General features: G+C 50.6%; 1 protein-coding gene across 1 annotated transcript in view; it reads left to right on the plus strand.

Moving 5' to 3' along the window:
* Positions 1 to 789: 789 nt before the first annotated feature.
* SUSD1 (sushi domain containing 1) overlaps positions 790 to 26,590 on the plus strand; it is a 143,215-nt gene continuing 117,414 nt past the window's right edge. The window contains exons 1-5 of the mRNA XM_055143119.1: positions 790 to 908; positions 12,990 to 13,103; positions 16,907 to 17,062; positions 25,337 to 25,489; positions 26,297 to 26,476. Coding sequence (XP_054999094.1) covers positions 791 to 908; positions 12,990 to 13,103; positions 16,907 to 17,062; positions 25,337 to 25,489; positions 26,297 to 26,476 — 721 coding nt within the window. The 5' untranslated portion in view covers position 790. The remainder of the gene's footprint in view (positions 909 to 12,989; positions 13,104 to 16,906; positions 17,063 to 25,336; positions 25,490 to 26,296; positions 26,477 to 26,590) is intronic.

Consider the following 26,590-nt stretch of genomic DNA (forward strand, 5'->3'; position numbering starts at 1 on the left):
TCCCTTTCCCTCCACATTTGACTGTGGGTGTATTACGTCCTGCAGTTGTTGGCAGTCAACACCCCTCTCTCCTGCGACCTCTCCCTCGCACCGCCAAGGTCCCGCCCGGCCCGGTTCCCTGCGGCAGCTGCGGGGGGGCTGGTCTCCCGGCTCCCGGGGTGGGCAGCCCTAGTGCCCAGAGCAGGCACGGGCACTTCTCTTCTTAACACCTTCGCAGTTTCACCTTCACGCGAGGCATGGGAGGTTCATTCTCTGCAGTTCCCTCTGTGTTAAGGAGACTCTTCTGTTTCTAGCACCTTCTCTTGCCCTCCCCGTGCCCACCATCCTCAAGGTCTTCCCGTGTTTCTGAAGCGCACGCAACTGGGGGAGGACGGGGGATCCTGGAGTAGCAGGAACTCCTGCCGACCTCCTCTGTCCGGGTCCCTTTAGCAGGAAGGAGGTCACCGGGGCAAGTCTGCCCATCGGGGCACAAGCTCCGCGCGCCCTCCCCTGCCCGGGGCTCTGCAAGCTCTCGCCTCCCCAGAGACCCGCTCCCTCCTTCCGCCCCTCCCCTCCCTTCCTCTGCACCCCGGGGCGCCGCACCCCGAGTCCAAAACCGGAGGCGGGAGGGGTCCCCCCGCGGCCAGCGCCTGTCCCCGCTGCGTGCGCGGTGCCCGCGGTGCCCCGCGGTGCCCGGGGCTCCCCGCGCCGCGCCGGAAGCGCCCGCCCGGCCGCCTCCCCGCCGCCGCCGCCTTATCTCGGCGCCCCGGGGCCGCAGGCGGAGTCGCGAGCGCCGGAGGGACGCGGCGGCATGGGCTGGGGGCCCGGGCCCGGGGGCCGCCCGCCGGGCCTCCCGCTGCCGCCGCCGCTGCTGCTGCTGCTGCTGCTCGGCCAGGCCCGCGGCGGCCCCGGAGCGCCGGGCGCGGACGGTGAGTGCGGGCGGTGAGCGCGGGCGGCGGGGCCCGGGACGCCCCGCGACGCCCGTTCCCCCCGGGGGGCCCCCAGAGGGCACCGAGCCGGGGCGGGAGCGCGCGGCCGGAGGGGCCCGGTCCACGTGGTGACCCGGCCTGCGCTCCCCCCACCCCACCGCCTCGATCCCCCGGGGGCGGGCGGGCGGCGCCGTCGGGTTTCCGGCCGTGCGCCCGCTAGGCGCGCCCCCAGCTTCCTCCCGAAGCCGTTTCCTCACTAACGTCCAGCCTGCTCGCTGTGAGCTGCGCGGGAGAGGATTCCGGGGGCTGGGCCGCATGTAGGAGCCCCGGGGTGACCCCCCAGCACCGCCTGGTTTCCCAGCACACAGTCAGGAGGAGCCCCTGGGCACAGAGGTTGGACCCCAACACCCCCAAAACACACGTATTCACCCCTCGCTCTTTGAGAACACACCCACTCACACCTCTTTTCACAATTCCAAACACACACAGACACGCACACTCTCATACTTCTTCATACCCCCTTGTCCACTTTGCACTTTGAGGGCACACCCACTTACACTCTTTCACAACCCCCAAGAAACACACCTTCCCCTCCTTTCCCGCTACCCTCCAACACACACCCACACACACCCTTGCAACTTTGAGGACACACCCACATCCTTTTCACAACCCCCCCAACACACACTCACCCATCCTCTGTGACTACCCCCCCAACAAGGGGTAGTCTTGGCGCTTTGAGGAAAACTAAGGGGTAGTTGGGTCTCCTGATGTTTGCAGGAGGGAAGCCCCCAGGTATCACTGTGTTTTTTAGCAGTGGCCTGAGGGCAGCCTGGGAGCTGGTCAGTCTTCTGCCTCTGCCCAGCCTGGGCAAGTTTCTGCTCTTCCTGGAGCACTTTAGTGGAGGCAAAGCAGCAGCTTTCAGGCCAGGCCCCTCTCCCAGCTCAGCGCTGATTGTGGTGGAAGTTACTGCAGGTCCCAGGCAGGGAGGCATTTACACACAGAGCAGAGTGCCAGGGTCCTGAAAAAGTACCAGCTTAGGGGTGAAGCCACTGATGGCGTGGCTGGCGTGGCCCTCGAACCACGCTCTCGGGACTGGTGATGTTCGGGTGTCACCGTGGGAGCAGAGGGCAGGCAGTTGTCCACGAATATGTGTAGAAGAAATGAATCCCACCAAATGGAGGGGATGGCGCAGGAAGCAGGGTGGGTTGGGCCCGAAGCCTGGACTGTGCGTCCAGATTTTTTAAAAAAATTTTTATTAGTGAGGGGCTGGAGCGATAGCACAGCAGGTAGGGTGTTTGCCTTGCACACAGCCGACCCGGGTTCGAATCCCAGCATCCCATATGGTCCCCTGAGCACCGCCAGGGGTAATTCCTGTGAAGAGCCAGGAGTAACCCCTGTGCATCACCAGGTGTGACCCAAAAAGCAAAAAAAAAATAAAAAAAATTATTAGTGAAACACCATCTGGTACAGTTGTAGACTTACAAACTTTCGTGCTTGCGTTTCAGTTATACAATGATCGAGTACCCATCCCTCCACTAGTGCCCATTCTCTACCACCAATGATCCCAGTATCCCTCCCACCATTCCCCCACCCCCACCACCCCGCCTCTGTGGCAGGGCATTCCCTTTTGTGGGTCCAGTTTGACGGGTGTAGGACAAGAGGGGTGGTTTGGGGCCCAGGTTGGAAGAGCAGACGGGGTGTAACCATGAGGCAGGGACTTGCTTGGGGTGACCCAGGCATTTAGACTGCGTTGTCAGAACCTGGGAGAGGCCAGTGAGAGCCCTTGCAGGTTTGGGGCTGGGAGTTGTATAGGAAAAGGGGACTCTGTGAGTCTAAGTGAACCCTAGTCCTGGAGGGGAAGAGAATGTCCATGTAAGGTGATGGGGGAGATTTGCACACCCAGAATCCTGACTTTCCCAATTCTTTTTGACCATCAGACTTTTACCATCTCCTCTGCCTATTTCTCTTGAAGCTCATTTTTGTGCATTAGATGGTCTGGGAGGCTTTCTAACTTCCCTCCCTAACTCTCTCTCTCTCTCTCTCTCTCTCTCTCTCTCTCTCTCTCTCTCTCTCTCTCTCTCTCTCTCTCTCCCCAACTTTCATCCAAACCCTTAGGTGCTTGGAACCTATTTCAGAACCTCTGTGTTAAGGCCCTTGAGCCTCAGCTAAGGAGATGACTCAGAGGGCTAGAGACCGCCCCCCCCCCCCCCCACTTGGTCCCACACAGCGTCCCTGGCATTGACTTCCACCCGGCACTGGAGTCCAGCACCGCTAGAGAGCTGTATTCCAGCCATAGACCAAACCCCGAGGGAAAAAATGTCTGAGGACTGGGCCCATGGGTTTGATGACAGCCGAAGAAAATGCAATATGACTCTCGGGCATAGAAGCTGGGTGACTTGAATATTCTCATTTGCCGGGAGAGATTGGTGATTTTGATGAGAGAAGATTGGATTGGGTGACTCAGGTCAGGGGTGAGCCAGAGTGCGCTGCCTGGGACCAGAGTGCAGAGACTTAGGGACTTTTGCAAGCTTCAAGGAAAGGGAAGGAAACACTCAACTTGGGCTCTGGAGGTCTGTGTGAGAAAATGGGGAGTGCTGAGTGAGGGCGGGGTAAATAGCCAACCAAAGAATGTTTCATACTGAGAACTGTGATTTACTAGAGATGGATGCAAAACTAAGTGCCATAAAAATATGGCACCCACGAGTGATGGTCGGGGACCCGCAGGGCTAGTTTGCTGGTGCTGGCAGGGCTGTGCAGTGCCAGCGGGAAGCCAGGGCCTGCAGGGTGCCGGGCAAGGGCTGTACCACTTCAGCTGTCTCCCTGGGCTCCTAAATGACACTTTGCTTGCTTTGGGCCACACCCCGAGCATGACCAGAGAGCAGTCCCATCGGTGCTGGGGTGTCAGGGGTGCCAGAGAGCAACCCGGGGCTCCTCCAGGCAAAGCACAGGCACCAGCCTTTGGAAATGAGATTTTCAATGGAGTCAGTTAATGAAGAAAAGCAAAGCTGGTTTATAACCCAGAAGGTTTGATTGGGGCCGGAGCCTTTGCACAGCAGGGAAGGCACTTTCCTTGCATATGGTCAAACCAGGTTTGATTCCCGGCATCCCATATGGTCCCCCGAGCACCGCCAGGAATGATTCCTGATTCCTGAGTGCAGAGACAGGAATCAGGGCTAAGTCCTGAGCATCGCCAGGTGTGGTCCAAACACAAAAACAAAAACAAAGAAGTTTTGTTTGTGAGAGGGAATGGGAGACTAAAGAACTGCTCTTGCCCTGGCCATGAAGACCTGCTCCAAAGAGACGAGGCGAGGACTGTGTCGCCTGCCGCACCACTCCACCACTCGCAGTGGGGTGTGAGAGCTTTGAGTGGAACAAAGACGCAGGTGCCAGGTGTTACCCCAGCTGGGTGCTGCTGCTAACAGCAGGCATTCGATGTCATTGGTTCCAGAGTGTCTCTTCCTCGGACCGGCTCTCGTTGGAAGGAGGGAGGGCAGAGATGAGGCACTCTGGCCATGCTGATTAAATCCTGACCTTTGGGACAAACTGCTACAGAGGTTGTGACTTAACTTCTTGCTGAACTAATAGCTGCAAACTGGGTGAGGGTCCTGCCCTCCCCTGCCCTCCCCCTGATCCCCTCCCCCGTCAGCAGTGCTGGTGGGCAGCGGGTGTCATGCAGGCGCAGGCAGAGGACTCAGGGTCTTGAGTCTAGGCATGTGCTCTGCCACTTAAGCTGCCCCCTGTCCCCCCCTTGCCCCCCAAGAGTTCTCATTTAATCTCTGCTCTCTCACCACCGTTCCTTTATGGTAACAGGCAGCAGATCCACTTCAGGCCTTCCAGAGCTGTTTCAGGGCGGTGCTCGAGTCCCAGGGCCCGAGTGCGAGGAGGAGGAGGATGATGATGAGGAGGAGGAGGAGGAAGGTGTATGAGGCAGTTGGTGGGGTGGGGTGCCCGGCCCCAGGGGAATAGAGGTTCAGGACGGGAGGGGCGGAACGAGTCGGTCCTGTTTCTTCACCTTTCTCAGCTATTGCTCAGGGTCTGGGGAGTGGCCCGGGAACTTGTCTGTTCAAGCCCGCCTGGGGCTTACGGAGGCCCTGAGAATCGGGAGAGGCGTTTGGTGCAGAAGATTGGGCAAGTTGTTCTGACGGTGCCAGCGCCCTTGACTTCACTCGCCCTCGCGTTCTGTAGCCCGCTCCCCGTCCTGGTGAGGCTCCGTGCCGGTCAGGTCAGGGGCGTGGAGCGTGGAGCTGTTGGATTGTTCTGCAGAGACAGTTGCTCAGTGGAGTTGGGGGAGGGGGGGCGGGTTTTTCTGCCCACCAGTCCTTCAGTCTCTGGTCAGATTCTAAAATGAGAGCCTGCTTGTCTCTCCCTGCAGCCTGAGGTGGTGAGGGAGCTGCTGGCGCTTGAGGGACCCTCAGGGAGGAACTGCCTGTGTGTTGTGTGTCCCTCTCATGCCCCCATGCTGAGTCAGGCGTGGTAGTAGGTGAGATATTTGACTCCAGCCCAGGGGCAATCTAGATGAAAGACTGCTTTAGTCAAAACACGGGAGTGTTCCCTTCTCTATCAGAGATGCCTTTTCCCCCCTGCATGTGAGGCCGGCTTCCAAGCCGTGGAGCAGTCCTCCTGGTATTCACCTCTGCCATCCTTGGGCGTAAGTCTCCCATTCTGTTTCAGCCCGCTCCGGAGGGGAGATGCTGAAAGTAGACTACAGACCGAGGGATAGCAATTCAATACCTCTATTGCAAACCACAGCACCCATAAGGAGAGACAGCAAAAAGGGAATGCCCTGCCACAGAGGTGGGGAGGGGTGGGGGTGGGTGGGAAGGATAACGGGATCATTGGTGGTGGAGAATAGGCACTGGTAAAGGGATGGGTACTCGATCATTGTATGACTGAAATGTAAGCACGAAAGTTTGTAAGTCTGTAACTGTACCCCACGGTGATTCATCAAAAAAATAAAAAAAAAATAAAGACCCCGGGAGCGGGGGCTGGAGAGATAGCACAGAAGGTCAGGCACTTGCCTGGCCGGTGGCTGTTTGGCCTTGTCCTTTGGTCAATCCCCGACACCCACATATGGTTCCTGGAGCACTGCCAGGAGTGAATCCTGAGCACAGAACCAGAAGTAAGCTTTGAGCACAGCAGAGAATGGCCCAGAAAGCAGAACAGAACCCCCACTGCACCCCCAAAACAAAATAAACACCTAAGGGTGTGGAAAGCGGGACACCGTTGTGGGGTGACTCTTGGTCCTGAGGCCAGCTGTAGGAACTCCACAGGGAGGGCACAGGGACCCCACTGCAAGTGGTCCTGGTCCAACAGGAAGGTGGACACAGAGGCACAGGGGAGCTGAGGGGAGCTGAGGGGAGCTGCTCTCTCCCCATCCTGCAGGCGAGGTGAAGGGGATACAGTGATGGCCATATCAGGGTTCTCTTGCTGAAGGAGCAGTGTGCCCTCAGTGCACCCTTGAGGCCCAGGCCATGTTCATTGTTCCCATTGGGGATGTTGGACAGGAGAGAATATGGGGCTTTAGCGATAGCACAGCGGTTGGGCGTTTGCCTTTCACGAGGCTGACCCGAGTTCGATTTCTCCGACCCTCTCAGAGAGCCCAGCAAGCTATCGAGAGTATCACGCCCGCGCGGCAGAGCCTGGCAAGCTACCCATGCATATTGGATATGCCAAAAACAGTAACAATAAGTCTCACAATGAGAGACGTTACTGGTGCCCGCTCGAACACATCGATGAACAACGGGCTGACAGTGATGACAGTGACAGTGACTTAAGATCAATGCAGTTTCACAGAGAGGGGTGTAAAGGTTGGGAACGCTTTGTCTCCCTGGGTTTTGGGCTCCCTTTGCTCATTTCCTCAGGTCATTGAATCCGTTTCCCTTCTCCAAGGGGTGGAGGGATAAGATCTCTGAGGGCTGTGCAGTGGGTTTGTTACAGCTGACCGAATGGCTGGGGATTAGATGAAGCTGTCGGTCCAAGCGGTCCATTTTTGCTGTTGAACACCGGTTCTCTTGGCAGTGGAGAAAATCTCCTCATTCTGTTGTTCATATCCACCTGCTGATATCTCAGAAGCTCGCTGATGAAGTTGTTGGCTGCTCAGGCTGGCTGACCCCGTTCCATCCTGAGGAACAGGTTTACTTGGGGTGCAGTGGAGACGAGGCAGAGGCAGAGGTGAGCAGGACTGAAGAGTCAGGGATTACGGCGGGAGGCTGGGAGGGGGAGGCGAGGAAGGCCGGGAGTGCTTACGTAAATGAGGATATAATGGTTCCTCAGATTTCAGCCACTTGAATGTCAGGCATCTGTCTGCTCAGATTTGCTTCGGGTTTTTGCCTCAATGCAGTCCTCCATCACGCTCCCCATTAGTATAATTGGGGGGTTGGCTAGCTGTCAGCACCGTCATCTACTCAGTAACAAAGAGTTGTTGAGTGACTGTTCTAATAATGCCTAACATGTTCTAATTGCTTTGCCCGTACTCATCTTCTCTCTAATCCCCGCAATAACGAAAAAGGTGGATTTGCTATTAACCCTCATGTGACAGATGTATGGGAAACTGAGGCACAGAGGCTACCAAGGATTGGTTGTACGACTTGCAAGACACAGAGCTGAGATCAGTGCTCCAGTGATCCCTCTCACCCTTGCTCCTAAGCCCATGGCCACACACCAGGAAGTATATTTTGCATGACTCGTTTCTGACAATAATAGCAACGTCTATTTGTTGTTATTATTACATAAGGAAAGAGACATAAATATCCTTGTCGGTGGTGGCCTAGTGTAATGCTTTAGACCTCACGGATATTTCTCATTGAATTTGTGTAACACCGTGTTCCAGCTCATAGAATAAACACGGAGGACTGAGTTTTGTTTTTGATTTTGTCTCCCAAGATATTGGGGGCCACTGTCAGTGATACCTGGCCTGGATTTCCAGACCAGACAGTTCGTTCTTGGGCCCAGCCATGTTGGGGGCCACTAGGGCCTTCTCAGCAGTACTTAGGGGACTAATCGGGTGCAGGGTATTGGAACTTGGCTCTAGTAGATCTGTGTTTAATCATTTGATGAAGATGATGATGGTGGTGGTGGTGGTGGTGGAGGTGATGATGATGATGGTGGTGGAGGTGATGATGATGGTGGTGGTGATGATGGTGGTGGTGGTGGTGGTGATGATGATGATGATGATGGTGGTGGTGGTGATGATGATGATGGTGGTGGTGGTAGTGGTGATGATGGTGGTGGTGGTGATGATGATGGGTGACGATGATGATGATGGTGGTGATGATGGTGATGATGATGATGGTGGTGGTGGTGGTAGTGATGATGATGGTGATGATGATGATGGTGGTGGTGGAGGTGATGATGATGGTGGTGGTGGAGGTGATGATGATGGTGGTGGTGATGATGATGGTGGTGGTGGTGGTGGTGGAGGTGATGATGATGGTGGTGGTGGAGGTGATGATGATGGTGGTGGTGATGATGGTGGTGGTGGTGGTGGTGGTGGTGATGATGATGATGGTGGTGGTGGTAGTGGTGATGATGGTGGTGATGATGGTGGTGGTGGTGGTGATGATGATGGGTGATGATGATGATGATGGTGGTGATGATGGTGATGATGATGGTGGTGGTGGTGGTGGTAGTGATGATGATGGTGATGATGATGGTGGTGATGATGATGGTGGTGATGATGGTGATGATGATGGTGATGATGATGATGGTGGTGGTGATGATGATGGTGGTGATGATCATGGTGATCTTGTGGGCTGGGGATTGGGCCTGGGTCTTAAGCACGTGAGGCAGGTACTTTCCTGCTGAGCCATAGCCCCAACCTCTTCCAGCTGATTTTTCAGCTGAGCGAGGAGCCGCTCTCATAAACAGTCTCTTGCATTACAGACTAAGCCTTAGTATAGGTTGTGTTTGATTACTGGAGCAACAGTCTCGGCTCTGTGTCTTGCGTGTCATGTCACTAACCCTTGGTAGTCTCCGTGCCTCAGTTTCCTGTACAAAACCAAACCAACTAGAAGCAGCCCTGAAGTCTCCCGCTCTGTTCTCCTTGTACTGGGATGCTGCTTCCGGCGCTCCCTCTGGCTAAGCTGTCCCCGCAGGAGGCTGCCCTCTGGGGCCCCACGGCTGAGGCGAATCAGGGCTGAGATGAAGCTGCTTGCTGAGGCCCCTCTTCTCGGTCAGCCTCTCTCTCTCTTCTGTGCTGGGCCTACGCCTTTGGATGGGTCAGGAGCACCTTGTCTTTTTTGCCTCTAGGAAAAGCAACTGTTTATTAAGTCAGAGTCTGCTACATGACCCTGGGGGTTACACATATGTTAAAATGATGTGTTTTTCGTGGGGGGAGATCACCCTCGGTGGTCCTCAGGGGCCATTCCTGGCCATGCTTGCAGAGCATGTGTGTCAGTCCTTTGAGCCATCTCCCCGCTCCTGCTGAATTGTTCTTTCTTTCTTTAAAATTTATTTTGGGGGAGGTCACACCCAGCAATGCTCAGGAGTTACTCCTGGCTCTGTACTCAGGAATTAGTCCTGGTGGTGCTTGGGGACCATATGGGATGCCAGGGATGGGACCCTGGTCGGCTGCGTGCAAGGCAAACATATTACCCGCTGTACTATCACTCTGGCTTCCTGCTAAATTGTTCTTAACAGGCCATGAACACAGGCTCCCCAAGAATGGAGCGTGAGAATCTGAGTGAGAAAGGACTTCAGGAGCCATTAACCCCTATTCCTCAAAACGTGGTTCACGTTTGAGAGATTGTTTTATTTTACACTTTAAAATTATTATTATTTTGGGTTTTGGGTCACACCTAGTGGTGCTCGGGGCTCATCCTGGTTCTTTGCTCAGGGAATACTCCCGGCAGGGCTTGGGGCACCCTTTGAGTGCCAGACTTAGCCTTGAGTGCGCCTTACCTGCTATCCTCTCTCTCTCCGCTCCTCTCCTTGCAGTCAGAACTGGAATCCTGGGTCTAAGGAGATCTTGTGATCTTCCCAGCGAATCTCTTACACTCTTTCATCACGGTTTTTCGTATGTAAAATAAGGGCTTTGGAATTCTCAAAAGATTGATGTATATTCATGCTTATTGAATTACAATTCTTTTCTGCCCATCCTTTTGCTTACCTCTTCCCTCCACTCCCATTTTGGTTTTTTGTTGTTGTTTTTGGCTTCACCTGGCAGTTCTCAGTACTTAGTTCTGGCACTGTGCTCAGGGAAAACTCCTGGTGGGGGTTGGGGAAACCATATGAGATGTTGGGATCTACCCTGGATCAGCCATGTGAAAGGCAAGTGCTCGCTCTAGCCCCTGTACTATCTCTCCTGCCCCCCCACCGATTACTCCTGGCTCTGTGCTCAGGGTTCACTCTTGGTGGGAATAATCAGGGGACTGTAAGAGGTGCTGGGGATCAAACCTGGGTTGGCCATGTGCAAGGCAAGCACCCTACCCACTGGACTAATATCCAGTTCCTGTCTTTCCCTTTTTTAAAAATATAAAAAACATTGTAAAACTCAATTTTTCTGGAGTAGGTAAGTTTTTATATTTTGTATCTAAAAATACTTCTTTTGTTTTATTTTGGTTTGGGGGCCACACCCAGCGGTGCTCAGGGCTTACGCCTGGCCCTGAGCTTAGGGATCACTCTTGGTGGAGTTTAGGGGACCATACGGGGAGCTGGGTCAGCGACATGCAAGGCAGGTGTCGGGGCTGGAGCAATAGCACAGTGGGTAGGGCGTTTGCCTTGCACGAGGCCAACCCGGGTTCGATTCCCAGCATCCCATATGGTCCCCTGAGCACCACCAGGGGTAATTCCTGAGTGCATGAGCCAGGAGTGACCCTTGTGCATCGCCAGGTATGACCCCCCCAAAAAAAAGAAAAAAAAAAGAACATGCAAGGCAGGTGTCTTATCCACCGTATTATCTCTCTGACCTCTCGCTGTTCATTTACCTCTCTAGTTATTTAGGAGAATGTTCTACAGTTTCCAATTCTTCAGTGGATACTAGTCCAATGTTTTATTTTGTAGCTTTATTACATTATCACATGGTAGTCATATGTACATGACCTCTGTAGTTTCTACATTTTTGAAATTTCTTGCATTTTTTTGTTGTCTGTAATTTGGTTTTACTTCGTCATAAATTGTGGCTTGTTTTATTTCTGTGTTATCTTTTGTTTAAATAAAAAATTAAAGCAAGTATGGCCTAGAGTATTTGGAAATCTCTCTGTCTCTGTTGGTTTCATGCCTGGAGTGGCCCGAGGGCCAGGTCTTTATTACTTGGGAGGTAATGGGGCCAAGACTCAGATGAAATTCCATGCTGGAAAGGTTCTCCTTACGGGGCTCCTCCTGAAATTACAGACACCAAGAGTGAAACCCAATATCCCACATACCCTCGGGTAGAAATTCTTGTTTGATCTTAGGCCAGATATCACCATCTGGTAGATTGGATGTTTTAGGAGTTTTAACCCTAAACAATTTTGCTGTTTATCTAAGTAATCGGGACCTGGCAGCTGTCTCATTGACGTTTCAAACACTTTCACTCTCTTCCCTAAAGGAAAGTGGGTCGGGTCCTAGGTGGGTTAGCCAACCCTCTGCTTGCTCTTGATTTATTGCAGTTAGGATGGCAGGTTCCTTTACCTGGTCCCTTTATCATTATGCAAGCACCATTTATACTGTGCCACGGGGACACTTGAGCAAGTGACACAATGCACACGTTTGAGGGGCTTGTTCATAATACACAGTTGGGAAGTCAGCGGGAATAGAATATAATGAAAAACCTGACTTGGTTGAGGTGCAGGTGTTAGGGGAGTACAGAGGAATATCAGTTGAAGTTCCCTTAAGAAGAGAGAGAGAGGGGCTGGAGAGATAGCACAGCGGGTAGGGCGTTTGCCTTGCACACGGCTGACCCGGGTTCGATTCCCAGCATCCCATATGGTCCTTTGAGCACCGCCAGGAGTCATTCCTGAGTGCAGAGCCAGGATTAACCCCTGTGCATTGCCAGGTGTGACTCAAAAAGAAAAAAAAAATAGAGGGACAGAGCGGGCCAAAATTATAGTACGGTGGGTAGGGTGCTTGCCTTGCATGCTATAAAATCTTTCTCTAATTAGGCTTAGACTTGGAAACTTGGGGCTGGAGAGATAGTACAGCAGGTAGGGTGCTTGTTTGCAGGTGGTCAACCTGAGTTTAATCCCTGGTATCCCATATGGTCCTCTGAGTCCTGCCAGGAGTAATTTCTAGTGCAGAGCTAGAAGTATCATCTGAGAGTTGTGCGGTTTGCCCCAGACCCTCCCCCCCAAAAAGAAAAAAGAATGAAGGGATGGGAGAAGGCAAAGAGATACGTGTCCTGGAAAAGGCACATGCCTTGCACATGAGTTCCCACCTGAGTTCCCCATATGGTCCCTGGCATTCCAATTGGTTCCCTGAGCCCTGCCAGGTATGGTCCGTGAGTGAAGAGACAGAAATAAGCCCTGAGCAGCATCAGGTGTGGCTACTCTCTTTCCCTCTTCCCCCCCCCCCCCAAAAAAAAGGGAGGGATTCAGAAGACCTTAGGAAGAATCTGATGTTTCACCTGGCTTTTATTTTCGTTTTTCGGTCACACCCAGCGATGCACAGGGGTTACTCCTGGCTGTACACTCAGGAATTATTCCTGGCGGTGCTCAGGGGACTATATGTGATGCCCTACCCACTGTGCTATTGCTCCAGCCCCTCACCTGGGCCTTTTAAAAGAAATAAGTACTACGCTGATAGAGGGATTGGCATTGTGGCTGAATTGTGGCTGAAGGGACTATCATAAGGATGATATGAAGCTTGACATGGTTGCATATTTGGGAAAGAGTTAATACCTTGTCTAGTGGGTAGTGCTATGGATGGTTTGGGAAAAAAGGGCTAGAGGTGTTAGCTTGCACCACTGAGAGCACTGGGTGCTAGGCTGGGTAATTTGTACTTCTCCTTATGGGCAGTGAGTGTCATATTTTTTAGGCTTTCGAAGATGGAACCAAATCTTGGTACACGGGTACCCCCCTCCCCTGCTCCCATTGTGTCCAAGTGTGTTGTCTCAAGAGGAGGCCATTGAATTGTTCTTTTTTCTGAAATACGTCATTTATGATTCAGGTTTGAATGTCTGTGCCACTTGCCATGAGCATGCTACCTGCAAGCAAGAAGAGGGGAAGAAGATGTGTATTTGCAACTATGGATTTGTGGGCAATGGGAGAACCCAGTGTATTGGTAAGTTCTGAACTTACTCTGAGCTGAGCTGAAAAGTTGAGTCAAGAAAGCAGATTCTCTCCTGTTGAAGAATTCATGTCCCGGAGAGGGAAAGCATTGTAATTTTGTTAAGGTATTTTTTATCAGAAGATATTTTGTGGCTTGTTAGTAAGCCTTTGTTTTAGTGTTTGGATATCTTTATTCTCTAGGGTTCCCAAGAATTATCCCTCACATCAGAGGTCATTGAACTTGAATCTTCACAAGTTCCCTGTCCTAATACAAATTTAAAACGTTTCTCAGTAATAGTGACTCTATTGTTAAAACAAAAATAAACCATTCAAACATCTGTTTGAAGTCTTGAGTTTAACTTGACTTGTGTGAATATTGCATCATTTCTTTGTTTGTTTATTATGAAACTATTTAGATGAGTTCTATGAGGAGCAGCGAAACACTAAACATAGTTTCCTATGGGACTGGTGAAATGCTCTTGTTTTGAGTCCAATAATTGATGCCCATCCTTCAGGTTTTTCTTTCTTTCTTTTTTTTTTTCTTTTGGTTTTTGGGCCTCACTGCTCAGGAGTTACTCCTGGCTCTACTCTCAGGAATCAGTCCTGGTGGTGCACGGTGGGGGGACCATATGGGATGGAAACCCGGCCGTCCGCCTGCAAACAAGTGCTTTACCTGCTATACTATCTCTTTGGTCCCAGATTTCCAGGTCTAAGCCCAATTCAGAGAAAGATCTTACAGCCACTTTAATAGTGAATGTTTGATCGTCTGGCAGTCCTGTTCAGTGCAGTAAAAATATGTAGCTTTGCCTCATAGCTGCGGATCAACAGTCTACAACCTTGTGATAGTTTTTTTTTTATTTCTAAAGAAAAATAAGAATTCAGTTCTGAGTTTTGAAAAATAAGTCAGACCGTAGGGCCAAAAGAACTCATTCAACAGGCTGAGCATGCACTTTGCTTGCTGGAGACCAGGGTTCAGTCCCTAGCACTGCCTGCTGTCCTGAGCACCTCTGGAAATGACCTTGATTTTAGTGCTGGGCGTAGCAGCCTAGTGCTGCCAGATGCCCGCCCCCCCGCCCCCCCCCCCAAGCTGAAAACAACAAAATTAGAACTTGAAGTCATGTTCTAGGGCCAGGAAGATAACTCACAGGGCTGGAGTGCGTGTTTGGCAGGCCCTGGGTTTGATGTCTGGTACCATGTGGCCTCCTGAGCACTCCTGGCATAGCCCTGGAGGCCCCCAGCTACCATTGGGTGTGATTCTGGTGACCCCCAAGGCCTGCTAGGCACAAGCAGCGTCTGGGCCTGAACACCTGCTCCACACGGCCAGGCTGAATGTTGGTGGGAGGAGCCCCAGAGCCCCCCAGACTCCCCTACCCCACACCACCCCAAGCACTTACAGGGGCAAACCCCTTTCCCCCCCAGAGACATATCCAACAGGTCCAGGCTTTCTCAGGCCCATCCCTGCGGTCTCCGCCCACTCTTTTTCTCTCTAGGATTCTGTCCTGCAGCCAGAGGGTCCTGAGGGCATTTCTCTCCCCCTACCTGCCAGCAGGGGCGTGGAGTTGAACTTGGAGCTGGGTTGCCCAAGCCAGACTTTTGGGCTCTCTCCCAATGAAATCTTCCCAGAGGGACTGACTTTGACCTCTGGGCACCAGCCCCTTCCCCTGAGGTGAGGGAAGGGGGGCTTTGTTCATGCAGGAGGGGCTGCTTGCTAACGCTGGACACTGCTTCCCCCAGTTCTCAGCCTCCGGGATGGCGCACATGGTGTAGGTGAGGCCGCGTGTATGTTCTGGAGACACGCTGTGGCATGTTCTACGGGACAGGAAACTGTGCGAGTTCTGGAATCCCCTGCAAACCCAAGTGCCCCTTCTGGCCAGGTCTGCTGGGGGAACGTGCCTCCAAAACATCAGGAGAGGACAGCTGTGCCCCACTGGGGGCTACTCGACTTGGGTCCCAAGCCCCACCGTAGCCTGGCTTTGGCATGAAGAGCCATGTGTCTTCCTAAGCTCTCACGCAAATTTCAGCAGAGAAATTCTGTTCCAAGCTTAAATAAATTAAAAAAAGATTATTTATTTATTTATTTATTTGCTTTTTGGGTCACACCTGGCTCCTCTGCACAGGGGTTACTCCTGGCTCTGCATTCTGGCGGTGCTCAGGGGACCATATGGGATGCTGGGAATCGAACCCGAGTTGGCCGCGTGCAAGGCAAACACCCTACCCTCTGTGCTATCGCTCCAGACTCCCCCCCCAAAAAAAATTTTTTTTAGAAATAAAAAAGCAAGGTAAAGGTGGGAGGGGAGAATAGAACTATATTTTTTATTTTTGGAGGGCGGGGGAGCAGTGAGGGATGCATGTGAGCTAGCAGGAAGGGAGTGCAAGTTGTGAGGGGAGATTGAACTGCTTGGAGAGCAGCGAGGCTTTGATAGGACACTAATCAGAAACAGAGAAAGCCTGGTCGGCCCTGGAGGACTCGAGCCCCCTCCCCCTCCCCCAACCCCGCTTCACCACCAGCAAAAACTAGGAGTCTAGATGCTTCCTCGGAGGATGGAGAAGAAAAGGTCCTGGAGCTCCCTGGAAAGGTGCCAGCTAGAGGCCACAGCAGAGTCGGCAAACTCAGGCCGGCAGGCAGATTGGCCGCAGCCTGTTTCTCTGAAGAGTTTTGTGAGAACACAGCACTGCTCTTTTATTTGTTGTCTGTCCTGTGCTCCCCTGCCGACTCGAGGGAGAGCGGTTGCCACAGAGACCAGATGGCTGGTCCTTGACGGAGAAAGCTCGTTGACCCCTGAGCCGGAGGACGGGGGTGGGAGGGAGATTTGCTTTCATTTTACCTCCCCGTCAAATTATTTCATTACAAATACACAGGGCGGGCTTTTGGGGGCCTTGAGCGGCCCCGTGCAGCGCCTCCTCCCGGGTGACTTGCCTGGGTCACATGGATCGTTAGCCGGTGCTGTTTCTGCCCCAGTATTAGCTCTGCTCCCGGATGCGGCTTAAGCACTAATTCCATTGTGTTTCCTGGTAACTCAGAAGTAACCAATTTTCCACTTAATCACTGGATGTACAAATCATTTGCTTCGGCTTTCTTAAAAAAAAAAAAAAAAGGCAAGGGAGTGAGGGCCAGGCTGGAAAAGCCGAGATCCGACTGAGTTGGTTTCCGGAGGCCAGTGACAAGATCTTTATTTCCACCCCCAGCCCCCCACCCCCACCCCCACCCCACCCCACTACCACATTTTATTGGTCTTTTCGAAAGTTTAAAAATCGAGACTCTGTGTTTTACAATGCTGTTAATGATGGTTTCTCATGCGTGCAATTCCCACCCCACACCCAACACAAGCAGACCCCCTCCCTATCCGAAGCTCAGAAAACCCCCTTCTCCAGGCTGGAGCGATAGCACAGTGGGTAGGGCGTTTGCCTTGCACGAGGCCAAGCCGGGTTCGATTCCCAGCATCCCATATGGTCCCCTGAGCACCGCCAGGAGTAGTTCCTGAGTGCAGAGCCAGAAGTAACCCCTGAGCATTGCTGGGTGTGACCCAAAAAGCAAAAAAAACCAAAACAAACCAAAAACAAAACACCCCTTCTCTCCATCTCCACATAAGAGGGATAGTTGGGTGGAGACTCTGGATTTCTCCTCCTGTGCTTTCACCTCCTCGTGCTGCGTGGCTCGGAGAGACTCACGTTCTGTCTCGTGACAGGCCTGCCCTCCTATTACCCTGTGGTCCCCGAGTCTCGAGGCTCGCGCGTCTGGCTGGGAGAGCACTGTGGGTTGTCAGGCGTGCTTTGCCTTGATTCCACTAGCCGTGAATTGTCTCTGTGTATCCACAGATAAAAATGAGTGTCAGCTTGGAGCCACCGTGGTCTGTGGGAACCACACATCTTGCCACAACACGCTCGGGGGCTTTTATTGCATCTGCCTAGAAGGCTACCGAGCCACGAACAATGACACGACCTTCATCCCCAACGACGGCACCTTCTGCGCAGGTACAGGAGGAGAGGCTGAGGGCAGCAAGGGGGTGGTGCAGGACCCTCAGGGAGGAGACGAGGGAGGTGGCAGGGCCGCCCTGGGTCTGGTTTACCAGAGGACTCTCCTTTAAGAGTAGCACTGTAGCACTGTCATCCCGTTGATTTGCTCCAGCAGGCACCAGTAATGTCTCCATTGTGAGACTTGTTGTTACTGTCTTTGGCATATCAAATATACCACGGGGAGCTTGCCAGGCTCTGCCATGCGGGCGGAATACTCTTGGTAGCTTGCCGGGCTCTCTGAGGAAACGGAGGAATCAAACCGGGGTCGGCCACATGCAAGGCAAATGCCCTACCTGCTGTACTATTGCTCCGCCTTTAAGAGTATCAGGAGAGAGTTTTGAACAGAGACAGGGTCAGTATTTTTTTTTAAACTGAATCACCGTGAGATACAGTTACAAAACTTTTATGTTTGAGTTTCAATCATATATTGATTGAACACTCATCCCTCCACCAGTGCATATTCTCCACCACCAATGTCCCCAGTATACACCCCCCCCTTTCCAACCCTCCCTCTGCCTCTATGGCAGACAGTTTCCCCCACTCTCACTCTAATTTGGGGCATTATGGTTTACAATATAGATACTGAGAGGTCATCCCGTCTGGTCCTTTATCTACTTTCAGCACACAATCTCCCATCCTGAACTATTCCTCCAACCATCATTGACTTAGTGATCCCTTCTCTATCCCAGCTGCCTTCTGAGACAGGATCAGTATTAGGGAATTGGTGCTGAGTTTGTGAGCCATGATAGGGGCATAATAAGGTGTGTTACGATATGCGAACAGAAAGATGAAGTTGATGCAAAACCATTAGAACTGAAAGCCTTTTCTGGACTTTACCCTTCGCTACTGTTCTAAGTATTGTGATATTTAGGGGCCAGAGTGATAGGACAGTGGGTAGGGTGCTTGTCTTGCACTGATGCAACCCAGGTTCGATCCCCAGCACCCCTATGGTCCCCTGAGCCTTGCCAGGAGTAATGTCTAAGTGTAAAGCCAGGAGTAAGCCCTGTGTGTAAGCCAGGACTAAGACTAGGTATCACCCCCAAACAAAACAAAACAACCACAGATAAAAAAAATAAAGTGTGATATTTAAAGGTCTAGGGGTGGGAAGGGGAGTGGTCCATGCACGTCATCCACAGGGCTTTCATGCTATCACTCATTCTCCCTCTTTACTGTACCAAAGCTGAAAAAAAACCCACCAGGGCTGGAGAGATAGCACAGCGGGTAGGGCGTTTGCCTTGCACGCGTCTGACCCGGGTTCAAATCCCAGCATCCCATATGGTCCCCTGAGCACGGCCAGGGGTGGTTCCTGAGTGCAGAGCCAGGAGTAACCCCTGTGCATCGCCAGGTGTGACCCAAAAAGAAAAAAAAAAACACCAAAAATCCTCAAAGGGTACGTTTAATTTATTTTTGGCATGAATGATGCATTCCTCAGAGAAAATGCTTTGTATTAGCCAGTTGCATTGGCTGGTGAATTCCTTGCTACACGACTGCAGGAGTCATTGCTGGCAGAATTGAGTGAGGTGCGTTAATAAGAAGAAACCATTTTTTTTGGTGATGGCGGTGGGAGTGCAGGGGTAGTTTTGGGTCCCACCTTGCATGCCTGGGGGATATCCTTCACTGTGTTTAGGGGAGATCAGCGGTGCTCAGGGGACCCTCTCTGGTGCTGAGGACCAACTTAGAGTTGGCTGCCTGCAAGGCAAACATCTTAAACCCTGTTTTTTGGTCCCCCCCAAAATAAGACCAATTTTTGCAAAAGTCTTTGCTGATGAATTGGTATTCTGTTCATTCATCTTGCTTCTCGTGTTCTTCCTGTGCACCAAGGCTGTGCAGTGGAGGAATAGCAGCATTTCAGATTAAGCTCTTGGTCAGAGTTAAGTGAAGGGCACTCACTGGAATCCATGGTGGTTCTTATGTTGGGTGCAGGGAGGGCTCAGATCGACTTTCTGGAGGGCCTGGTGGGGTTGTGTCTTCTCAGCCGTGGGAATGTGCCAGGCCAAAGCATTTACAATGGCATGTACCAGGATGCATTTGACTTTTAAAGAGAGCAGAAGAAAAGAAGCGTTTTATTGAAAGGCCAAGAAGATGTCATTCTAATAAAAACCAGTCTTCTCGAAATAAGATTTGAGTCTAGGTTCGTCTCCTATTTATTCTACTTTTTGTAATTATTTAGTGACCTGGCCAGTTGATAGAAAACATTGAGCTATAATTTGCATGCCATAAAATTGACTTCAAAAAGTGTATAATTCTGTGAGGGTTTTTTTTGGGGGGAATATTTGCTAAATTGTGTAACAATCAATACCAGTTCATTTATTTTATTTAATTTTATTTTTTGTTATTTGCTTGGGGGCATACCTGGCAATGCTCTTTAACTACTCCTGGCTCTGTGCTCTGGGGTTGCTTTTGTGGTGGTGCCTGGGTGACCAAGAGGTGCCAGGGATCGAACCCAGGCATTCCATATCCAAAGCCTGTGCCCTGGGCCTGGACAGACAGTATGGTCAATGCCCGGCATCCCGTAAGGTCCTCTGAGACCGCCAGGTGTGATCCCTGAGCACAAAGCCAGGAGTAAGCTCTGAACACTGCTGGGTGTGGCCCCAAAACCAGAAAAAAAAGAATAAAAAGAATATGTATACATAGTTATTTTTTATATTACTAACAAAAGTCTTAGGAGATAGATCTATAATGATCTATGATTGATGGTTGAGAGACAGGAGCTGGGCTGCAGTTTCTCTTTGAACCACCTATAATGAAATACAGGTGGTTCACCTATAATGAGAACCTATAATGAAAGCTCACCTAAGCAAACAATATTGACCAGATTATGAAGGAAATGTGCAGGCTATTGAGTTCAGGTCACTGCTCACGGCTAAAGCATGGTGAGCCTGACTGAAAATAACCCCTTATTTCTTCAGCTACTGGTGAGCAAAAGTTGCATGGACCGGGAATTGAACCTCCCACGTGGCAGGCAAGAATTCTACCACTGAATCGAGCAAACGTTATGTGCCAAAAAAGGATGGACTGTTGTTCCTTTAGGACAGATCACTGCAATAGAATAGGGATGAAGGAATTGTTTGGTTCTCACTGTCAGGATCTTGGATTGTTATTCCCAGAAGGAGACAGAAGAATGAGCCAGTACTCCCCCTTCTCCCCCTCACTCATAAGAAGGTACGCAGGGGGTTGGAGCAACAGTTCAAAGGGCTGGAGCACAGGCTTTGCATGCTGGAGCTCTGGGTTTGATTGCTGGCACTGCAAGGTGCCCAGGCACTGCTGAGAGGCGCTCTTTGAGCCCTGAGCCAGGGCTGGTCCCTGAGCACCACTTGGGTGTAGCCCCCAAACAAATAATCCCTCTTCCTTCTCCCTCCCCCCACCCCAACGAAGAAGGTATGTAGGACCAGAGAGTAGCTGCACATGCAGGGACCTGAATTTGATTCCCAGCACCACATACCCACCCTCCCACCCACCAGGGGTAGCCTTGCTGGCCACTGAGCACCAGCAAAGTTTTGTTGCAGGCACGGCTCCAACCAAGACGCCTGGGAGTGTATGTGAGGGAGAGTATGTGCGTGCGTGTGTCCACGCATGTAGGTAAACATGTGCAGGCACATGCACAGGCATTGGTAATGGTCACACTGGGACTCAGAGGTGGGTTATGAAGGACTGGAATCTTCCCCAGGGAGGCCTTGATCCAGGAGAGAGGCGAGGTCCATTCATGTACCAGCCAGCACAGACTAAGGCCCTGTGGTCTGCCAACCATCCCCACAGCTGCTTCTAGCCATTCCCACACTTATAATATCAGCTCCATTTTACAAAAGTGGTTCCAGACAGTTAAGGAACAGTCCGTAAGTAACAGATCAGGGGTGTGTGTGTGGGGGGGTGGTGCACCCGTGTGCACATGTGTGCCACATCCAGCAGCACTCAGGGGCTACTCGAGGCTCAGTGCTGGGGGTCCCCTCCATAAGCGCTCGGGAGACCGTGCAGTGCTGAGGTTCGGGTCTACCTTCTGGCGAAGCATGTGCATCAGTTCCTTGAGCTCTCTCCACGGCCCCCAGGATCAATTCTTAAGCCTGGGTTTGTTTGACTTAATAAAACAATATGCTATTGATAGAACACCAAGGCCTACCATCGAAGTCCCGAGTGTCCTGTGTAGTTTTCCTAGTCCCATGTGACTACGGCTAAAGGGAAATCATTCTGTGTGTGGAATGGAACCCAGTCTTTCCCCTGGAGTTGTTGACTGTGTTAGTAAGGTTGCTTGCCGCATCTTCCTTCCACCAACGAACACAGCATCATAGCCTTGGAGACCCCATGAAATGTATCATCGTGAGAAGTTTTTCTGATGAGTTTGGCGTGTTTATCTGGCTAAGGTTCTAGGCTGGATTAGGCTTGTAAGCATTCAGAAATAGCAGAAGATCAAACATTAAAATTCTAGCATCTAAATATCGGTGTATCACAGGAGATATATATGACTTGGTTAAAGAAGTACCTTTGACACGCTGCAATGAGATGGAGAGTTGTTAGTTGGATGCTATTCCAATGAGATCATAAGGGGAGAGACAGTGAGGCAGGGTGGTTAGGGATATGGTCTCTGGAGGCAGCTTCTAATCCTGCCTTTCCAGTCCTCACCTGCATGACTACAGTCCAGCTCCTTATCCACTCTCTGCTTCAGTTACTTTATCTGTAAAATGGGGATGATAATGGCATTCCCCTCCCAGGCTCACTGAGACTGTTGAATGAGATGAAAATAACAATGATAGTATGATAAGGTGTATTCATATACTTATACATTCCAAAGCCCATAGAATAGAGCCTGGCATGTAGAATATGTAATGCAGATTATTTTTACTAACCATCGTTTTGACAGTTATTGTCATTAGGTAGTCAAATGATGGGGCACAAAGTCAAATGACTAATGACTATGGTGGCCCCTACGGGGACTGATCAGAATCTAGAAACTCAAAATCTTTTCTATACCACTGTTGTTCAGCCACATTTTTGTACTGCATGTAGGTAGACACCTACAGAAAGATTCTTCAGCTCACACTCTCTTTCAAGAAGCCTGGGGCAAGTGAAACAGGTTAGAAAATTATTTGTGTCAGAGGATTACACACACATTTTACAGTTCCCTGACGGGAATGAGAGGCTTGATAAACTAAGTGGATCATTTAAATTAGGAATGCAGGTTACGATCTGCAGTGTTGAAAGTGTCTCTCAAGTTTGTACTGAGTTGAGACTTGTTTTATTTTATTTTTATTTTAAAACCCACAAACATTTCTTTTTCTTGGGGGGTCACACCTGGCGATGCTCAGGGGTTACTCCTGGCTGTGCACTCAGGAATCTCCCCTGGCGGTGCTCAGGGGACTATATGGGATGCTGGGAATCGAACCTGGGTCGGCCGCATGCAAAGCAAATGCCCTACCCGCTGTGTTATTGCTCCAGCCCCACATTTCTTAATAATTATTTCCAATTTTTTTGTTTGTTTATTTGTTTTGGGGATGCTCAGGGGTTATTCCTGGCTCTGCACTCAGGAATCACTCCTGGCAGTGCGGTGGGGGACCATATGGGTGTCGGGGACTGAACCCAGGTTGGCTGCGTGCACTGCAAGCACCTTAATCACTATCAATTGGTACCACTCTGGCACCAATTATACAAGTTGTATGATTATGGTTTTTTTCTTCCCCCCTTAACTTTTGGTGTGGGGACAGGGAGGTGGGAGGAGCGAAAGGAGGCTCTTGAGCAGTGCTGAGGTGTTGATCTTGGGACCACTTCTGGTAGTCCACGGCTTAGTGCTTTGGCCCAGTGGTGCTGGAGGCCGCAGGGTGATGCTAGAGGGTGACCAGGCAGTGCTGGGGATGTAACTAAGGGCCTTGAGCGTGCAAGGCATGTGCCTCGGCACCCACACTCTCTGCTGGGGCCCCGTGATTAGTTTTTCAGTAGTTGTTGAAATATATAACCCTAAGCTTTGCCGGTCTGGTTCTCTCGTCACACTCTGCTGTATTCTATGATGTCTTCCTCCCCCTGTCTTGACATCCTTGATTCAGATGTATTTCGCTGGCTCGAGTATTTTCTTCAAATCTTCCTTTCAGGAAAGAAATGTCAGTGGTATAATTCCTGAGATCAGTCGTGCTTTAAAGGTCACTCCTGCCTAAATCCAACACGATGCTTCGCTCTCCTTCGCTGTAGACCTCTGCAGATAGGAATTCATTGCTGCCTACTGCTGTTCCCGATGAGCAACCCTGGGTCACGATGGATCCTTTTCCTTGTAAACCACCATTCCTTTTTCTCGAGAATTGTTTAGATCCTCTCATTCCATGAAATCCAAAAGGATCTTTCCCCTGCTCCCTGCCCCCGAGTTCATGTCTGTCACCCTGGTAGGTTATGGAAACTCATTCTTTTTTTTTTTTTTTTTTTGGCTTTTTGAGTCACACCCGGCGATGCTCAGGGGTTACGCCTGGCTCATGCACTCAGGAATTAACTCCTGGCAGTGCTCAGGGGACCATATGGGATGCTGGGAATTGAACCCGGGGTCGGCCGCCTGCAAGGCAAATGCCCTATCGGCTGTGCTATTGCTCCAGCCCCTGTAAACTCATTCTTACATATTTGCTCCTTCCTCTTTAACAGTTCCTCTTCCGTGGATACTGACAGTTTGGATGTGGCTTCATATTATTTTTGTCCTACTCTAGCTCACATACTTGCTTTTTCTATGTGCTTTTTGAGAAATTCTCAAGTTGGAATTTTTCATATTTATTTCTCAATAGCGATGCCTTAGTGCTTCTGTTGAGGTTTTGTTTCTTTGTGTAGTGCCAGGGATAGAATCCAGGGCCTCTCACATGGGAAGCATACGCTCCGCTACTGAGCCACATCCCAGGTTCTATTGAAGTTTTATTTGGGGCCTTCATATTTCATTTTTAATTTCTTAAGATCCTATTTTTTTGAAGCTTCCCCCCCCTTAACATTAATTCAATATCCTCTTAGTCTCAGTTGGGCTTATATATCTCTTTATATGTCAATAAATCTCTTAGTTATATATTGGAATACATATATGTTTATACATATATACGGTGTTTGCCTTGCATGCAGCCAACCCAGGTTTGATTCCTCTATCCTCTCAGAGAGCCCGGCAAGCTACCGAGAGTATCCCGCCTACACGGCAGAGCCTGACAGGCTACCCGTGGCATATTCGATATGCCAAAAACAGTAACAACAACGTTGCTGGTGCCCGCTCGAGCAAATCGATGAACAACGGAACGACAGTGCTATATGTATATTTATCTTGGTAACTGTGTTACTCTGCTCCCTCTGCTCCGCTCTGCCCCTCCCCTTCCAGTTTCCCTAAATTTAGTGGCTAAGAGAGTCAATTTATTTATTTATTTATTTGCTTTTTGGGGTTGCACCTGGTAATGCTCAGGGGTTCCTCCTGGCTCTGCACTCAGGAATTACTCCTGGCGGTGCTCAGGGAACTATATGGGGTGCCGGGATAGAACTCAGGTCAGCCCTGTACAAGGCAAATGCCCCACCTGCTGTACTATTATTGCTCGGGCCCCTAATAGTCAATTGTTAGCACACTTCTTTGACACCGAGTTTGTTGGATGTCAGAGTTGGTGATGTGGCTAATTTGGGGAGGTATAGATTTCAAGGTCACATTGAAGTCTATTTATTTATTTAATTTATGGTTTCCTATTTGAGTCACACCCAGTGATGCTCAGGGGTTAGTTCTGGCTCTGCACTCAGGAATCACCTCTGGCAGTGCTCGGGGGGGAGGGGGCATGTGGGATGCTGGGAATCAAACCAGGGTTAGCCACATGCAAGGCAAATGCCCTACCCATTGTACCATTGCTCCACCCCCTGAAGTCTATTTATTGAACATCTCTTAGTTCCTATGATATGAGGGATCTATGAGAAGCCTAATTAAAGCATAAAATTAAAATTCATTTGTAATTGCAAGCAGAATCATCTGTTTTTGTTTGTTTTGTTTTGGGTCACACCTGGCAATGCACAGGGGTTACTCCTGGCTTTGCACTCAGGAATTACCCCTGGCAGTGCTTAGAGGGCCATATGGAATGCTGGGTATCAAACCTGGGTCAGCCGCGTGCAAGGCAAACGCCCTACCCACTGTACTATTGCTCCAGCCCCCAGAATCATCCATTTTTAAGGGCAGAATGAGAGTTGGAGAAATGGTTCTCATAACCCATTGTTTTCCCCCTCTCTTTTCTGCGTTTCTTCCCCTTACATCTGGGTCCCAAGACGTAGATGAGTGTGAGTCTTCTGGCCTGTGTGGGCATGGCGCGCGGTGTGTGAACACACAAGGCAGCTTTGAATGCTACTGTCTGGATGGATACTCTCCAAGGAACGGGCCTGTGCCTTTCCACCCAGCCCGGGAGGCCACGTCATGCACAGGTGGGTTGCGGTTGGGATTCAACTTCACAAAGGTGAGGCTCTGTGGACTTCCTTGGACCGTGAACCTGGGACTGTGGTTCACGTGGGAGGAACATGCATGGGCATTATCTGAGCCTTTGTGCACTGGTGCAAACTCTGAAAACAAACAAACAAACAAAAGCAGATAATCAGATAAGCAAGGTAGAAGGGGGCAATATATATATATGCATATATATATGTATATGTATATATTTTTAAAAGCTCAAGTTAGTGAACTTAAGGGGATATTTTTGCACTTACTACTCCAATGTTAATAAATTATATTAGATAGTAAATATAGCTGAACTGGGAAGGACCAGCATCACAAAAGTAATCAGAGAGGGGCTGGAGCGATAGCACTCGGCCAACCCGGGTTCGATTCCCAGCATCCCTTATAGTCACCTCAGCACCGCCAGGGGTAATTCCTGAGTGCAGAGCCAGGAGTAACCCCTGTGCATCGTCAGGTGTGACTCAAAAAGCAAAATAAATAAAAAAGTAGCCAGAGAGATATGCAGGCCTAGACATTTTCTGGGACTTTGTAATTCAGATATTCAGCTTCAGGAACTAGGCTTCAGCTTAGTGTGAATTAGTGAGGGCTGATGTCGGTCCGGAAGGCTGGAATCACTGGAAATGTAATCAGAAGTCATAAGGAAATGAACCAGTCTACTTAAAACATGCTTAAGGGGTGTGTAGGGTGGCGGTGGGGATGGGGGAGAGGGAGAGGGAGAGCATGCGTTCTGAAATTCATATGCACTCAGTAACGAACCTGATATTCATTTCCTTTATCAGCCATAGACTGTGGTCCCCCTCCTGACGTCCCAGATGGCTACGTCCTAGGAAATTATACCTCTCAGCTTGGAAGTCAGGTCCGTTATGCTTGCAAAGAGGGATTTTTCAGTGACTCAGAGGATATAGTCTCCAGCTGCACTTCCTCAGGCACCTGGGAGTCTCCAAAACTAATTTGCCAAGGTGAGTTTTCAAAGGGTCCAAACTACCCAGCTCATCTGATTTGAGATTTTTCTTCATGGTGTTTGTCTCTCTGTTTCTCTTCCAGAAGATGAATGGATTAAACAAATCCCACAA

The sequence above is a fragment of the Sorex araneus genome, chromosome 1 (genome assembly GCF_027595985.1).
Source record: "Sorex araneus isolate mSorAra2 chromosome 1, mSorAra2.pri, whole genome shotgun sequence".
NCBI lineage: Eukaryota > Metazoa > Chordata > Mammalia > Eulipotyphla > Soricidae > Sorex > Sorex araneus.